This window comes from Crassostrea angulata, chromosome 5, assembly GCF_025612915.1.
Source record: "Crassostrea angulata isolate pt1a10 chromosome 5, ASM2561291v2, whole genome shotgun sequence".
In the NCBI taxonomy this organism is placed as follows: domain Eukaryota; kingdom Metazoa; phylum Mollusca; class Bivalvia; order Ostreida; family Ostreidae; genus Magallana; species Magallana angulata.
Window position 1 is genome coordinate 13,869,181 of NC_069115.1, and position 18,886 is coordinate 13,888,066.

Below are 18,886 nucleotides of genomic sequence, written 5' to 3' on the forward strand. Positions count from 1 at the left end.
ACCAGACTAGCTCATGCGCAGGCTGAATTTTCCCCATAGCATCCGGTTTAACCTCGCTTATATATTTTCTGCGTGGACCTCAGGGTCCACGCAATAATGTGTGTAGTAAACAATTTTTGTTCCTGTACAGTCTCTGAAAATGGTATCAATTTTTTAAATGTAATAACATAGTTATCAGTGTTGTCATTATATATTCACACACCGACAACACACCTATTTCAGGACCGACCGGGCTCCATTGTCACCGAAATTTTCTAATCAATCAGTCCTCAACTCAAATCCCTAAAAAGAAAAAGTGTATACAACTAAGGTAAAATCTCAACACCTGGGGCTGAGTGACTTAAAGAAAGTTGGTAACGGTTGGGCCTGATCTGCTTTAAAATTTCACTTATGATTTTAATCCTAAACTTGATCATTATTAGTGAAGAAAAAGTGACTGAAGTTAAAGATAGCTGCAGGTCTGTAGCTCCTGGTCTAATTTTTTTTCAGACTGGGAGCTACAGACCTGCAGCAAGGTTAAACTTTAAGATTTCAACATCTGAATACCGAGCACTTCATGTAATTAATATTTTTTTTTTAGTTTTGATGAAAAAAAGAACATTGTTGTTTAAATATGCGTATATTTTTCCTATGTCTATTTACCTCATTTTTTTTCAACTGATGTGAACATGACTACAATAAGTGTTTGTCCCAATTACTGAATTCTACGTAATCTACATTCTACGTCATCCTGGTATCCTAACCATCTGATTGATCTATAGCAGCACGTGTAAATGTATCGGGATTTCACAAATAATTACGTATGCAATCATTACTCAAACCGTAAGACAAAGAATTATTGGCCGTTGACGACACAACCTTTTATAGTTAACAGAGAAGGCAAAAGCAATATCCGAAAGATAATGGCTATTAACATTATCAAATAATGAGAAACGAATAATGGCTACCTATGTTGACCAATGAGATGTAGACGATATCTAGTTAATCAAATTGTGTAAGAGGTTCTTTCAAATTAAACAATCGACATCGCTTACACAATCATACCAATTAAAATCAAGTTTGAAAAATCAATGTCATTTTCGATTGCAACATGTAGTTCAAAATGACGTAGATAGCAAAATAAAATTCAAGACAAAGTGAATTTATATAAATGCGGTCGAATGAATAGTTCATCGTCAGACGGCATTATACATGGGGGACACCAAGGAGGGATGGCCCGGGGAGACGGATACCTTCCCCGGGGAGAGTCGTCCTGTGACGTCATCTACAGACACTTCCCTTTGGAAGATGTGGGGAGAGATGATAAATAACACCTCCCTCCACGGCGTCAGCAAAATATCCAGGGGGAAAACAATGTGTCACGGGTAAATATAGCTTTATTCTCAATTTTGATTTAAAAAAAAGGAATTAAAATGAATTAAAATGAATTAATTGAATAAAAGTAAATATGATTTTTAATGAGAATTACTAGTACTCCGAATCTTAAAATAATTTCATATTTAAAATAACGACTTTTATTGGTTGAAAAATGTGTTACATGTAGACTACAATTTATTCTTCTTAAAATGAAACGTGAATAAGTTCATATTGTATACCTTAACATTCAAAAAATTATTATTGCAAAATGGGATACTTATGCATTTCGTACAAGTTAAAATGTAAAATCATTTTTATTCATAACCGAGTCTTGGTAGCTGTAGCATTTTGTTTTCACTTCGATAATAAACAAACCAAAAATGATTATGAATAAAAAAAAATAAACAAAAACAAAACAATTGAACAGAAAAAAAAGAAACGAAAAAAGAAACGAAACAAATAAATATAGTAAATATATATATACAAGTGATTTCTCCTACTTTCCAGGGTTTTCTGGGCCGTCATGACCAGTGTTATGCTTGCTCTTCTAATCACCGTCTTCGTGTTATACAGCTTAGATTATTTCTTGTACGAAACATTGATCAAAAGAAATTTCAAAGCAGCCGCCGAGCTTGAGTTTCCGTCAGTTACCGTTTGCAACCTGAGCCCCATCAACATCTCTAGCATCAACCAATCAGATGCTCTGAATTGGTACTTCCTGGCAACACACGTGTTCGGCCGCTTCGACCTATCAGAGCAGTTCAACACATCTGACCCTCGTTTTTCAGTCTTGCACGAGAAACGAAATGATTCATGGCTTGGGCATACAGCATTTAATAAAAGCTGCGTTTATTACATCGAGTTCGGAGGGGTACGCCTGTCAACACAGAGCTATATAAAGTATAGAGTTACTGACGCTGGGATGTGCTTTTCCTTTAATGGACCCTCTCAAACCCCTCCATTGGTCAGCAAAATGATCGGAAGCAGACGGGGCTTAACAATGTTTGTCTACATTGACCAGGACAATTACATATTTCCTGAAAACATGGGTGCCGGTCTCAAAGTAAGCATAAGATCAAATGTTTTAGAATTAAAATTTAAAGGGACAATTAGAGAGGCCGACTTTAGTTTTCATTGCGCATGTTTTTGCGCATTCTAGTATAATACAGTGGATTGACATTTATAAAATTGAACACAATGAACAAAATACGGATAAAAATAATCAGATTTTCAAAGAACAGTTTTGTTTTTTAAACGATTTTTCTGCTGTGCGGTAGGGGAACATTGCCATTGCGCTTTTATGACGTAATGATAAAATGAAGCTTTGTAGGAGTACGTTATAAGGAATAACATAAAAGAAAAAGTATAAATTGTACACTGTTGAACTTTTATACACAGAATTATGCTATCCTCGGGGACATTTTTTTTTAATAAATCCATGTTACTAATCTTCATTCGTAATGCTCCAAATACATAGCAAAATTTGATCCATTTTAATATTTTGAGATGATCCCCACTAAAAACAAGACGGTAGATTTTAGTATTTTTAACACATAAGGTAGGAAATGATATTAACAATCATATTTAATAATTTGAGAAAAAAAGCTATGGTAGTATTATTTTAATCTGCTTCGAAGTGTGGAAAATGACAGTTTCTTATAATAAATAATAAATGTACCTCTATTTTGAGATGGTCCCTTAAAGTAACTGGAATTGGTATAAATGACAATTGGGTAAAAGATTAAGAGTTTTGCTACTGTAGTTTTTCCGCAAAAAAACCCCCAAATCGGCCTCCTAAATTCAGGTTAATCTCAATAACTCGAACCTCAGGGAAGAATGATTAAACTTCGAGAGATCAAGAGTTCAAGTGATCGAAAGTTTAAAAAACTGGACTTTTTTGTTCCGGTCATTTTGGTTCTAAAATTATAGTAGCCGGAAGTTTACATTCATAACATGGAAGGATAGTCTATCACAGAACTAAGTTGTGTGGTTATTAAGTTGTTATTTTTTTCACGTAAAAAAATTGTAGTATATTATTTTCCTTAATCACAGAATATAATAGGTAAATAGGGGTGTAATATAACATGATATTCACAAGCTGTTGAAATAAATGAAACAGTTACAAATTACCTATCTACTCTTCGAAGGAAGAACGGGGTATCGTCACTTACGTAATCCTACCACGCTAGCCCCTAGGCGTTCACTCGACCATCAAGATAAGGTCGGGTCCACTCAGAGCTATTATACGCTTGGACGGCCACGTGTGTACATAGCAACCACTCCCAGTTACAAGAATGAAAAAGAATTAAATATATATAACGGGACCGAGGTCTGATTTCGAGAGATTAAAAACTTCGAGAGATTTGAGTTCGAGCCATCGAGTGTCACTTGTAATTAAGGTGTTAGTGGACACTTCCATGTGGTGACGTATTATTTTTCGAAATAAACAATAAAATCAAGTGCAATTTTATAAGTAGTTTCTTTCCCAAAACCCTTATGCAACAGCGTGGCGCTGTGGGTTAGGGGGATCAAGACAAATCTGTAGGTCTAGATTCGAATCCCGCTGGGAATTTATAAAAAAAAAAAAAAATTCCCCAGAATTTGAAAACGTATTCTGTGGTTAAATATTGTAAAATTTGGAAATTCTAAACCGGTCAAAGTCTTTTAATCATTATGATAATGTACCTTAAATTTATTCCACATTAATATCGATAGATGTCTCATACCACCTTAAACAACTGTTCTAAACAAAAATAATATATTCGGATAGAGCTTTTTGTTTTGTTTTTTAAATTCTTCTTGCATGTTTATCGGCAGTGATTATATGTCACCAGCCTAGCTCATAGATGATCCAAATCTAAATCAGTGTATTTAAATAAAAATCATTCCTATATTTATAAAAGCAATATGACTTGCGACTTTCTGCCATTGTATGTCACAGACGGCGGTCGGAAATGACTAACATTTCAAACTACTGTGAAATCATCAGAATTTGTGTTGAATCAATTTTCGTGGAATTCTTGGGTAGCATCCTCAAATTTTCAAAGAGTTGTCTCTGAAACTTAAATTCCACGCATCTACAAATTAAATTACATTTTCACCCGGATAGCAAAAAACCTACAATCCATTAAAATTGGCTCCCGCGAATAGTAAAGGATTCAATAATGCCCATGTTCAAACGATGTTTCATTTTCGTTAACAGTTTACACACTTTTTCACAAGGTATGAAGTCTGGGAATACAACATGTATATAGTGATATGCAAAAAATTAACTTTGACCGCTTCCGAAGGTAAAATAGATCAAACCGTCGAAACGTTCAAGTATTTAATGTATAGATATATGTAATTTTTGATACCCTGATTAAGAAGGTGAGCGCCTGTGGTATAGCTTACAAAATATAATTATTCCACTTTGTCAAGTAACTTACATGTAAGTAATCAAATTGTTTTAGGTGGCCATACATGATCGGAATGTGGAACCGAACATGGAAGAAAATTCTTTCCTTGTTAGCAGTGGTACAGTGACATATGTTCCAATAATAAAGAGAGAGGTATGGCTTCTATTATCTGTACATCAGTATGCTGAACAGTTACATCCCTACAATACATCGTTCCATTAAAGTTCATGAACTTATATTTTGACCAATGAAATGAAGTGAAAAATAAACCCCGCCCCCAAATCGCGCCATGAACATCGGTTATTGTTTAAACTACGTAAATAAATAGACATCGATCGATTACATTGTAGTTTGGAATAAAGTAAGAGTTAAACATTCACGTGCCAGAAAAATGGTAAAATATTGTTCGTTTAGCACCCGTAAGTCAGTATCCAGACTGAGACAAACTGAAAGGAGCCGAATTTATACCACTTTCAGAACCAAAGACATTTGATCGGTAAAATTCAATGGCCGTTATTTCTACGGTTTTGTTTGTGGTGTTGTATTTTTTTACTGCATGACCATAACCGTTCATGAAAAAATTATTGTATCGCCTTTTCTTCGCACGAAACAACAATAAAGCATTTCTAAAGTATGCAATCAAAATAATAGATAAAATAATGTTGGGAATGTTTGTAAAAGCCACCATTGTTTACTCTTTCCTCCGAGGCTGCGCAGTTGCTATGGCGTATCTATGGTGGGCGGAGTTTAAGCGGCAATATAAACGTGAATAGCACAAGCCACAGAGAGATCTGAGGACGACCTACCGAAGGTCATGTTCTGTGAAGCCAGAATGAACTTCATTGTTTGTTTGAAAAATAAATGTATCGAACAATCACAGAAAGCGTTACGGAGTCGACGGTAACATTGTTTTAAAGATGCGAAACTTGCCATTAATTTTACTTGGTTAAATCTCTGCGCGTTGCGCTTTTGAAGAAATCTGTAGAGTCGCGCCTTATCATCATCATGTAATTTAGATTATTGATGATAATTTTTATCTTTTCAAATGTTTCCCATCTTAAACGTGTGTAATTATGTATCAAAATAGATTACTAGGTATTCATTTTACATGTATAAGGCTTTACAAATTTAAACAGTTATTGAATTTGAGGTTTATCATTTGGTATTCATGGATTTATTAAACTATTAATTATATCTATGACAGTACACATTCCTTAAAAAACCGTACAAAGCGTTTGGAGACAAGTACTGCATTGACAACAATGACCCGGATTTTCAAAACCCATTGAAATATTACCACAACTACAGTTTGTTTGCCTGCCTCAGAGAATGCCGAGCAAGGTACATCTTCAAAGTCTGCACCTGCCGCCACATTAACGATTTCGGTAATTAATAATTTAATTTGCTGATTATCTTTTTGAAAATCTTGAACATTATAGTGTGTAATAACCTTCATTAGTAAATAGTTACAGAACATTTCTAACGATTGTTTCATCTCTATCTTGAAAATATAATACGTGTAGTTTTCATTTAAATACGAATTGTTCAATTACATGTTATTTCGATTGATTTATATGGAAATATATTTTACGGAGGATAAATCAATAGAAAAAAACATATAATAAGATAACAATTTTCATAATTTTAGCGGGGAAATGAGTACAGTTCCGTAGACAAGGACATATTCGCCAGTTTTTATTTTCGCCCCTTTTTCTGTCGTTGTCAGCGGGCAAATTTTAGTCTGAGCAAATTCAAATGTTTCAAATTATTTCTCTTTGAACTTTAATAGGTCAGAGCAAATTCAAGACGGTGCGGAACCGTTCTCAAGTAAGAAAGGGCAAAAATAACACGGGCGAAAATATCACTGTATCTGGATAATTCATCTCTCTTTCTCTCTTTCCACAGGCGAAGAAGAAATCTGTACCTTCGCTCAGGAGTATAACTGTGTTAAAGATGCTAAAGGTATTGTTCTTTACAAAAATTTAGTAGGAATGTCAACGAGTATTCGAATTCTCGATTATCGCACGGTAACGACGATCATCGGCTACAACCCACCCCCCACCCACCCACGCGACACGTTTGACGAGTCGCCGTAGATGATATATAGCTCATTCATGTGTAAGCGTCGCAAGAAAAAAAGATTAATGGAATAGTCTTTCTGAGTAAAATTGACATCCGTACAATTAACAGTATTCTGCTGTTAATTGTCTTGTTTTCTTTCTTAAGCAGCTTCCGTTTAATTAAGTACAAAAGTCAAAATATCATGTACTTGTAAACAAATACATGTAGAACGAATTGCACATTATCACACCTTGTTTAACAACTGATTTCTACTGAATATTATCAATGTCAGATATACATGTAAATACATTCACAGTATATTCACGTTTTTTTTCCCTTTTAGATCAATTTGATGGTGATTTTTCTCTTCAACAAGCTTGTGAATGCCCACAAATGTGTAAACTGGTGTCATTTGAGAAACAGTTATCATTCGCCAGACTTCCGTCCGAAAAATATCAGCGATACTTTGAAAGTGTGAAAATAAATGATATTCAGTAAGTAATTCAAACTCATCTTCCCAAGTCGAGGGTTCAATCTGCTCCGCTCTACATAAAAACCTTCATCGAATTGGTAGAGTTTGACGGGGTTAGAAACCTCGCACGTTGGTAGGTGTCATACAAGTTTGCATGATCCAATAAGAAACGTTGTTTCAATGATGAAGCTAATTGTGCATTGATCAATATTGAACCGTTGTCGAATAAATTTGAGACGGAAAAGTAAGTATTTGACTTACTGTTATCGGTTTTTAGTCTGAGTGAATCCATCTTTTCTACAAATTCGATTTTATTCTTGGGAGCAGCCATGTTGTTATAGTGTTTCTGTTTATAACGCATTCCCTGATTGGTCCGAACAAGAGGTCACAAAAGTTCCAAAATAAGTATATATACTCACTGGATGGCATAATCATTAACCTGCACATGTGTTGTCTTTTTGGTGAAGGGAGCGGATCGGAAACCCTTGACTTGGGAAGATGTTCAAACTCAAAGTCTATTACCTATTCTATCTTTTTGTGAAATATTGATAAAATGTATATAAATATAACATTTTTCTGAAAAGTATTCTGTATTTGAATGCGCTTAGTTATTGCATGGATGTTTAGATCTGTCAATTACATGTATGCATCTCACAGAATCATTTACATTTAAAATCCAGAAATGTTTGTAAAATATTCTACGACATATACACTTTCGAGTTTGAAAGAGGTCTTGAATTGATGTACAAAGAAATATCAACTGATTTTATAAAGATCTCACCCTTTCAAGACAATTATGCATCTCTTCTCTTTCATCTTTTCAGTAAGAATCATATAGAACTTAGATTCTTCTACGAGACGTTCGTCGTCGAGAGTGTGGAACAAGTTTCCAAAATAGAGCTCTCTTCTGTCCTAGGTAGGTTATCATTTTTATAAACTAACAGGTACAGTACATTACTTCGTTATTTTGCCTCATGGTCCCTGATAGATAGAAGAGATTAATCTTTTAAACTGAGGATGAAAGACTCTTAAAAGAAGAATGCCGATTGTTTGAAGCATTACTTAAACATGCATATATTTTTCATAGCGATTTTTTGCTTTAGATTTCTAAAAACTCATAATTAAAAACAGATACTGCATGCTTTATAATTTGTTACCACCCAAAGAGACATTTCATTCCACATCCTTTTCTATAAAAAAAAACTACTACTTACAAATAAATATAATACAATAGCATGTTTTCCATCTTATTACTCACTCTGCTAACCTATTTACAGTAATTTCATGCATATTTTTTTTTTTTTTTTTACAATTTTATGCTATGCTATGATATGCAGTTTTAATAATATGCTGTGAGATTTTTATGCAATGCTATGAGATTCGTATGCTATGCTATGGTATGCGATACATATAGAAGATTTATTTGATTTCAGTATTTTAACGCCTAGACCATTTAATTAAAAAAAGGACTGTTTTATCAATACATGAAGATGTACGCTTGCTCAATAATTTTACCATTTTTAAAACAATATGTATTTCTATGTACTCTCATTCCTAACGTTTACACAGATGACTGTAGATTGTTATACATGGTCATAATCTCGAAAGTTGTAAGAGCTTGTGTTCAAACCATTTGTATATTTTTATGCAATAAAATGTGTTCAAACCAGAGTTTTAACCGAAATTAAATAGAAAATGGGCCCAGGGGGTGTCATATTTAGCATATATATAGGCATATCTATAAACATCACAAATATAGTTACGGTTCTTTGGGCGGTTAGGTAAGGAAGGGAATCACAACTCACTCAAGAATAGTTACGCGACTTAGATAAGCGATATGGCGCAGGGGCCTCTTGTCTTAGTTATGACATCACCTCACCATATTTTTTTTTTTTTTCATTTTGCAGGAAATGTCGGTGGATATTTAGGGATTTTTCTCGGAGCCAGTATTCTAACTCTGACAGAATGGATAGAATTTTTTGCCCTCGCCCTGTATGTACTGATCAGACGGATGTTGCGTTGGACAAAGTGCAACGTCATAAGTAGCGAACGGGCTGACAAAAACTAATTCGGTATCCTGAGTTAATTAAAGTGTGTACATGCATCGACGAAGCAGATTGTAGAAACCTTCTACAATGTCATTAATCAATTATGCGCACAATACATGCATTTTGTAGAATTTAAAGTGTGACTGACATATTTGTGTGAACATAAACACTTTTTTCTGATTGTATTTTATCAAATATTTTGACAAGTAACAATGTTATATAGTTAGATACGAATGAGTGTAGATGCCTTCTAGTGATTACTCCGTCTGTCTGTCTGTCTGTCTGATATCATTTGTCTGAAGCATATCTTATACCCCCTTGGACCAATAAAACTCATTCTTTCCGCACATACTGTTACATGGTATAGCGAGAGCAGTTATTTAATCCCTGGTGATTCATGCAGGATATGAAGATCGCGACATTGCAAAAAAAATTACGTTACCCGCTATATGTAAAAAATATGAAATTTACATAACCCGCAACAGCGGGTAAAATCAACAAGTTTACAGTAGTTAATGCAATCCGGAAAAATATAAAAGGTGGGCCGATAACAGAACAAATACAGCAGTGAATTATGATATCCGATTACAATAGATAATCGTGGACACGTATGCAATATATATACATGTACTATATATTGAGGTTTATCATACATTTAATAACTCGTACAGGTTCATACAATACAAGCCACTACACATGGGCATAATTATAAAACCTCGTTTTAAACCAGATTATAGACAGTTTTCATCCTCAGTATGACATTTTAGAATTACAATATATCAATTATAATCACTTCTGAATTGCGATGATCCCCTTTATCTAAACACAAACATATTCTATTTAGTCTTAACTGCAAATTGGTATTATATTGCAATCGAGACAAAATGCTAACATTAAAAATGTCATTTTTATGAAAGTAAAAATTGTTTCAATAATCACTTAAAATCACTTTTCACATAAAAAAAACGAAACGAAAGATCGCTTGGATTTTCTTGTCAAGCCTCGACTTGACGGAAAAGACCGAACGATGCTCCAATTGTTGAATAAAGCTAGCAGTCACCAAAACATGCCCCGCCTTAGTTACATGTACATGTATAAGGTAAATACAAGTATTTCTTTTAAAGGAATGATCGGCATGTGATATAATCAGTCAACTTCATGATAATGTATTGGGAAAGAATATCATATAAAAAACATAATAAGGTATATCGCGCTGTTTTGTTGATTTCCGAAATAACGAGGAATATATAAATTTGACTGTTAGTAAGTGAAATGTATTTCCGAATAAGATTATATGAAGATAATGTGATTTGAATCATTAAGATACTGTATAAATGTTCTTATCTCAAGGCAAACACATAAGAATAATGTGTTTTAGTAATCTACAAAATGTTATAATAATTGAAGATTTACACTAAGCTGTCACTGCATAGTAAACAAAGTAGACTAGTGTGATGCGCAATGCGTGCGCACATAATAAAATTTGCCGGAAGCCTCATACGGCCACAACTGTGACCGACCAATCCAATCAAATGCAAACACTTTTCAAAATTCGTGTCTTCAATTTCAATCATAAATCACATCTGATTATCGGTTTTGCGAATACATCAGGCACGTAGCATCGTTTTTGAAAGGGGGGGGGGGGCAGACTCATCCAAAAAATCTTGACAAGCAAAGAAAAAAAAAGGAAAAAGGAAAATTTAAAGTTTTCCAAAATCTTCAAAATCCTAATCCGTGGGGGGGGGGGGGGGGGGGGGGGGGGGGGGGGGTGGGTGGGGGGGGGGGGTATAATACTTCAATTTCACTCCTCCTTTCCTTCCTTTCGTTATTTTCATACAAATGTTTTAAATACTCCCAAAAAAGTGAGGGGGCAAACTCCATGATCATTCAATTTTTTATGTGTAGATTTTAAAAAAAAATTTGTTGCTGCCCCCCCCCCCGATGCTACGTGCCTGTATATACTAGGAAGATCCATGATTACACAGTCATTCATATAAAATCCACACTATGGATTCATTAAGAAAAAGAAAAGCTATAGGGTAGATGAGTTTTGAGTTGAAGTGACTTTTAAAATTAGTGCGATTTGTGGATTAATAAATAAATTAATAGGACCGGAATCTTCTAATGTAAAAAAAAAAAAAAAAAGACGGAAAAAAAGAAAAAAAAAGGAAAAAAAGAACAGAAAAGAAAACGTCATATCCGAAGGTCTGTAGGCCGCCGTAAAGCTACATGTACATTGTATAGATTTAGCGCGCTAGTTTTGTCTATCTTAATTTTCAAACTCATTCTTTTGAAATATTTAGTACTAAATCTTTCCCAAAACGTTTTAATATTCATAGCATTAATTGCTTAGCTTGCCTTAATATTTCTTTTCAACAAGCTCGCCGATCTAGAAAATTGAATTGTGTTAAATCCATAGGTAGATCTTCAGTCGCTATCAAGTCACACAACTCTACTTAATGGAGATGGTACGGGCGTTTTGAAAGGAGCTCAAAAGAAATTAGAACGACTTCATATATAGGGAAATGTACGAAAGCCGAATAGGGCCACATTAAAAAATATTTTCATCTCGTAATAACGAGTAAATTATCTCGTTATTACGAGAAAAGATCTCGTAATTACGAGAAAAGATCTCGTTATTACGGTTATTTATCTCGTTATTACGAGAAAAGATCTCGTTATTACGAGTTAATTTTCTCGTAATTACGAGAAAAGATCTCGTAATTACGAGAAAAGATCTCGTTATTACGAGATAATTTTCTCGTTAGTACGAGAAAAGATCTCGTTATTACGAGTTAATTTTCTCGTTATTACGAGAAAAGATCTATATAAAGTGGTGCGTTTCTGAAAAGAATTTGATTGACTCACCCTGTTAGTCTATCTTTTTCATTACAGGAACGTTGATTCAATTTTGATTGAAATTTAAAAATAACAACGATCATTATTCATTAATTTCTACATATCAAAATGATTGGATTTGACATTTTATCTTATATGAATAAAAGGAAAGAACTTCATGTAATTTTACTATTCAACTTATATATATTATAATCCCACTCCGAAGTAAATACCAGGTAGTCCTATAGTCGTAAAAACACAATTCCATTAGTTACAGATAACTTTAATGACTATATAGTTTTAGTCATGGATATGGATATACAGGATTTACCCGAATTTGTGTTTTATATGTTCATACTCAACCTTCATGTACATTGAAAATAATTGATAAAAAATATTAACATTTCGGAGTCTGAAAACAAATTACACGTATCCTTTTTAATTATTGATATATAGTTCAATAAATTTATTAATCAATCTGCTTTGCTACTTCTTCTGAAATTTCTTTAAAACTGCTTAGTCCGATTTAATATCTATTTATGCGTACGCTTTTAAACGATGATTATGCTAAGCATGTGTATATTAATAGACATTGCAGTAGTTCATACACTTTACATAAAAAGAATAGAATAATGAAACGCGCCATTTTAAATAGATCTTTTCTCGTAATAACGAGATAATTAACTCGTAATAACGAGATCTTTTCTCGTAATTACGAGAAAATTATTTCGTAATAACGAGATAATCAACTCGAAAAAACGAGATCTTTTCTCGTAATGACGAGATAATTAACTCGTAATAACGAGATCTTTTCTCGTAATTACGAGAAAAAAAAATTTATGTGGCCCTATTCGTCTTTCGTAGAAATGGGTTGAGAATTTTTTGATGTCATATTAATGTAGTGTGATCTTGAAAATTGGGTTACTCAGTCCAAATCAAGCGCGTTTTCTTGTTTGATATAAATTGCAATATTTTTGCATAGTAGCGGCGTTTAAAAAAGTTTAGAGGCAATTTAAGATACGGTATCTTTTTAAAAAAAGGATTATGGACTTTTTAATAACATATTCAATAATTATGTAAATATTTACAAAAATTAGGTTAAAGTTCAAAAAAACTAGTGCGCTTTAAATTTGTGTGCTCTCCATTGCAAGGTTGGTTTTTTTACAAGTATTTGTTTGGGAGGAACTGTAGCGTTACGGCAAATCAAGTTGAATGATATAATGAAAATTTGAGACTTCATATTTCAATCTTCATACGATAACATGAACACAGCTTATTCAAATGTCAATTTTTAAGCAATATAGAGCTCTGTCATTCACACACCCTTTTGTTTCTTTTTCTGGCAAAAAAGACACAAAATATAACACACCTCTCTCTCTCTCTCTCTCTCTCTCTCTCTCTCTCTCTCTCTCTCTCTCTCTCTCTCTCTCTCTCTCTCTCTCTCTCTCATTCATCATGGTCATTATCTTTAAGTTAGTCGTTTTTCTAAGCCACACTATGTTAAATGATTTAAAAAATTCTGCAAGGAAGTGTGAAACACAGAGTGAACAGATTATATACTCAGTGACATATGAACCAATATTTATATTTTAAGTGAACGTGGAAAATCATTAAAAATGAATATAAACAATGAAGATGGGTGGATAAGGCGTGTGAAATGCCCATACACGGTCGGACAAGCTACTGAAAATTCAAAATATCAATAAATCTGATATTTTTTTTTTTAAATCATTTAAAACAATATACATTTTACATATCATTGATTTTTAACCTATAAACTTTTTCAATACTTGGACTTTGTTAACTCAAACAGGCGTATACGTATCAAACCTGCAAATACTGTCATATTTTAGAACTTCAGGGCATTTTCTTTTATAGAATGGGTCTGTGCTCCATATTTTTCTCATAGTCTAAATAAGGTCTATTGGAAAACAAACCGATTTTAATCAACAAAAACGTGGAGAGATGACCCACTATACATTGAAAATATAAATTTGTATCCTAACAACTAAGTGGTCAAAGTCACACATGATATTTAAACAGTCTACATTTTTGTGTCTGAAATGGCTCAGTGGTTAGAGTACCTGACATAAGCTAACCTTATATATCTAGGGTTTTTATGTTATGGGTTCGATAACACTAAAACTTATGGAAATATTTTTTTTCTTATCTATTGTTATATATATTAAAAACTGAATATAGTTAGAAATTGTGCTTTTGCAAACTCGTATTATAATATATCTGAATAGATTTAATTGGGAAAAAATAAATTCAAATTTGTATTTCACTACTAAACGAATGGGCATTTGCGCCATCTTATTACTCCATCTTCTTTGTTCTCTGAGTTGCATTATGAACAACACTTAAAGAAGTATTTTTTCATACCATATGTCCATCACAATATGTTTATACACATGGATAAAGATTAATCGAAAGTAATCGAAAAAGTAATTATAATTACACTGAACTTTTTTGCTGTAATCGATTAAATTACGATTACAAGTACTAATTGAAATCTCTTCGATTACAGATTACTGTAGATTACTTAAAAAAAAAGCAATCATTACAATCGATTACGATTACTCAACTTACGATTACCCCCTGCCTGATGTCAACCCGAATTTTCCCGCAGAGTTACTGATCTGCAGCTATTTGTATCCAAACTTCAGGTGCAAGTTTTCAATTCAATTAAATATAGGTAAGTGTGTATTATTATAAAACAATTACTACACGTAACTTCGGTTATGTTGCATTTTTCGTACAACCATTTTGTGTGTGGATTATTAACCTTACTACCCGCAATAGCCGATATTATAATGGTTTTACACTTAAAACTGGCGCTTTATTGTAGCAATATGTAAATGATATTTTGGTGTTCAATTCTAAAATTATAATTAAACCATTTATCTATGCATGAAATACGTTAAATTTCGTGGTATTGCTACTGTTTCCTATTTTCTATTAACTGTCAAATCTAAGACTTATTTTTTTAAAAACAGTATTCTTAAAAATCCTATAAATTAATTTCACTTTATAGTAAGAAATTAAAGTTTTGTTAAAAAATCAGTTGAATTAGAAATGCTAAAAAAGTAAAGAGAGTTTCGACACTTATCTCTTGATTCCCCTATTTAACAATTGATCCCTCGCGGTTCACGTAAAAGTCTTCTTGAGGCCAATGACCGTTCTAAAGTTGAACACACATTGTTTAGGAAACCTTTAAATATGTCATGAAGGTTGATTTCTAGGCCTTCACGCTCCTCTAGACCCTTTTAACACATTTAAAGTGCTTGGAATCTAGGGCAACGTCCTTTGATATATGCAAGCTTTGTGTCGTATATGACCTTAGAATTTCTAAAAAAAAAAATTGAGTCGTTAAATTTGATTTTTTTTACTGATTAGAATTTAAAAAATTATAAGATGATGTTTAGTACAACGTACGTTTTGAAATATTAGACCGACTCATTTTTTTTTTTACAGAATTCAAGGGTTTTATTCTGCTTGACACAGTTGTAAATTACATGAATTATAGTGCAATTAAATGATTTCAACTTGAGGGTCGTGATTTGTTATTTTAATAGTATATCCTATTGATCGTAAGCCCTTAACCCTATCTCTCTCACGATACAGGATAGTGACCTTTTATCACATATATGCCATATACCACGGGTCATTGAACGGAATCCAACATGATATGCCAACGATCCAGAGTGGTATTTAACTGGTTGTAGCACACAGTCTGATAAACATGTACACAGAACAGGTAGGCCTAAATTTTGTCTAATAATCCTTATTGACAGTTATTTTTTTTGCGAAATAATTGTATTCAATCTATATTGCTCAATAGGGTATTCAATTTGGTCAGCAAGGTATCACATCAGGTTTAAATCTAGGTCCTGTGGTTACCCAAGTGTAGATTGTTATTTTGCACTCAACCAATTCATTTGGCACAAAGAAAACCTCTAGAACACTCTCTCCTATTGTCAGCTATTCTATTGATAGACTTTTAAAAAGAATGTTCACCTGGACAGCACTGGATTCTATAGAGCATCAATTCTGCTTGGAGTAATTTGAATTTTGTTTTTCAAAAAATGTAATTCAAAAGACATTTCTGAAGAAACAAACAAAAGAGAAAAGCATAACCTTAAGAATTACGGAGATATTTTTTCCTGCAAAAAATCATTAGACATTTTGGTTCTCCAGTTCCTGTGCAACATACAGCACTAAGAGTATTTTTGTGCTGTGACTGTTTAATTAGTTCAGACTTTTATAGCAGTAATGTAGGATAACAGGGAGAAACAAAAAAGGCCAAAATGTGCAAATTTTTACTAGATTAACTCACTTTATCGCTGTCATACCTGAGTAATCACATGACCTAGATTTAAACCTAATGTGATACCTTGCTGACCAAATTGAATACCCTATTGAGCAATCCAACAAGCTATTGAAAACTCTACCGGTATTCTGTAATTCGCTTTAACTTGTTGTGACGCTAGAAACGGATGGTTACATGCTGCTGAAAGTCCAAGGTTGTGTTAAAATGGTTCTAATTCAATTCAATTAGAATTCCTTATTTTCAGTTTAATTTATTACATGCTCCGACAAAAGTGCAGGGGCGGCAAATCCATATTTCCTTTATTATATATATATGAAAAGTTAAGAAAAATGCCTGCTGCAAAAGATGTGGGGGAGGCAGTCCCCCCCCCCATCCCCTTCACCCCCGATGCAACGTGCCTGTGATGTGTACATACGGTTTGTTATGAAGTATGCGCGCAAGAACTATGAATGAGATATTATGGCGCGAAGTCCTGTTTTACCATTCATGCAACGACTGATATCTTGATCCGATGGTTTGAATGAACTCATCCATTGGCACTGATCCATTGGGAGGGGTCAAATGAATTGTTACATTTGTTTTGTAACAAATACATATATTATACTTTGGTTCGAATGTTTTGAAAGAGAATTAACACACACACGTACACTTGACTAGTATTTGTTTAATGAGTAGAAACGCGAGTTATGTACCCTTTTCAAGATGAACGAAATCGCCCAATCGATCGAAATTTCGGTAACACCCCGCTTCGGCGATTTAGTTCCTCCAGTAAACATTCCAGCTATATAATTATGTATTAGTTCTAATCCAAACTGATGATTCTTTGGCAATGATGATAATCCAACACCAATTTACTACACATACATTGTACCGTAATAGACAACATGTAACCAACTGGTTGCTACTCCCCCTCCCCCCCCCCCCCCCCCCCCCTCCGTTCAAATATGGCTAATCTATTTTTAAATCAGAATTACACACGTGCATGGTGTACATCCCTTTAAACTTGAAAACTCTTGCTCACTGTGTTATTACATCCCATTTAACATTTTCATCAGTTGTGAATCCAATTGCCGACACATTAACCATGCATCTGTTAATATTTTTTGTTAAAAATCTTTATATTGCTTGCTCCCATTGTCTGCACTGTTTCGGAGAAGGCAACCTTCAATCGTCATGACGTCAGGCAATAAATTACTATGGAATCATTAAAATTAGTGGTTGCCAAATTTCGTAGATTGCTTGAATTTTATCGGTTCGCGGGGAAGTAATTTTGTTTGTTATTTTATATACCTACAAAAGGAAGTATGACTCTTTTATCCTACTTTATTAATTCTTGGACGATGTTAATTCATAGATGAGAGGTTCATGTACCCAGTGCACGAATTCCACGAAAATTTTGTCACCACGAAATCTATTGATTCCACAGTAGGTACACATAAAAAGAATATCAAAAGCCTGACACACACGCTGTACTTGTTTTATTAAGGTCAAGATCGAGTACATGGCAGATGGCTACCGGTTGGTGAAATCCAAGAAGTAAATCCATAACAATAGCTTTGTTTGATATTAGGGTCTTTCGGGGCTTAAATTATTGGTAAACACAATGAAAAATTATGTATCTCAGTATCTCACTGTCACTTTAAATGAAATATAAAGGAAATAAGAAACAAATCTCAGAGTTTTGTTCTTTTGCAGAAATGAAATATATCTAGAACGTCTACAGTCTCTCCAAAAGCGGGATTAAACCAGCAATTGACTTCCTCTTTGAAATTACGTCAAATTGAATACAGGTGTCGGAATTTTAAGCCGTAAAATACGGGAAAAAGATTCATCAAATCAATTATCACAGTAATGGTTCTAGTAACATATATATTATCATAATATATTATCATTTATTTAGATACCTTTTACATTCGCTTGCCGTTTCGTTCAGCGTCCGCTAACCATTCATTGTTTGATATTAAAAAAAAAACCAAAAAAACCCCCAAAAAACAACAAAACAAACAAACATACAACCCCCCCCCCCCCAAAAAAAAAGACCCACAAAAACATTCCACAATTATATTACAAACATCAATTCGACTTATTTAAATAAATGTATGTACATTTTCCCTATCGTTTGAATCTAAAAATAATGAAAAACAAAACAGGTTTGCAAAACATCGTCTATCATCTGATCCTATAAAACAGATAGATAGACTCAGTTACAAATTATTCATTTTATGCAATTATTAATTGAATATCTTAAATTTACCGGTAGGGTGTAAATATTTAATACATGTACAGAATTTACAAATACGACATCGTTGTCATATTGTAAGTTCTGTATTAAATCTTAAATCTTGCATCAACAATTTTTCGGGTAATAAATCCAACTGAA

At 33.5% G+C, this 18,886-nt stretch overlaps 1 protein-coding gene across 1 annotated transcript; it reads left to right on the forward strand.

Moving 5' to 3' along the window:
- Positions 1–1,160: 1,160 nt before the first annotated feature.
- Positions 1,161–9,915, forward strand: LOC128184770 (acid-sensing ion channel 1-like). The gene is made up of 8 exons (XM_052854358.1): positions 1,161–1,364; positions 1,864–2,419; positions 4,809–4,907; positions 5,959–6,139; positions 6,660–6,716; positions 7,159–7,309; positions 8,112–8,203; positions 9,195–9,915. The coding sequence occupies exons 1-8, from the start codon at positions 1,192–1,194 to the stop codon at positions 9,353–9,355; spliced, it is 1,470 nt and encodes a 489-aa protein (XP_052710318.1). The 5' UTR covers positions 1,161–1,191; the 3' UTR covers positions 9,356–9,915.
- Positions 9,916–18,886: the final 8,971 nt, after the last annotated feature.

What these genes read in the sequence shown, in the direction of transcription:
- LOC128184770 (XM_052854358.1), top strand. Translation starts at nt 1,192, where the DNA reads ATGGGGGACACCAAGGAGGGATGGCCCGGGGAGACGGATACCTTCCCC. An exon ending in CTGTGTTAAAGATGCTAAAG is followed by an intron (nt 6,717 to 7,158) that starts GTATTGTTCTTT and finishes TTTCCCTTTTAG; the next exon opens with ATCAATTTGATGGTGATTTT. An exon ending in AGAGCTCTCTTCTGTCCTAG is followed by an intron (nt 8,204 to 9,194) that starts GTAGGTTATCAT and finishes TTCATTTTGCAG; the next exon opens with GAAATGTCGGTGGATATTTA.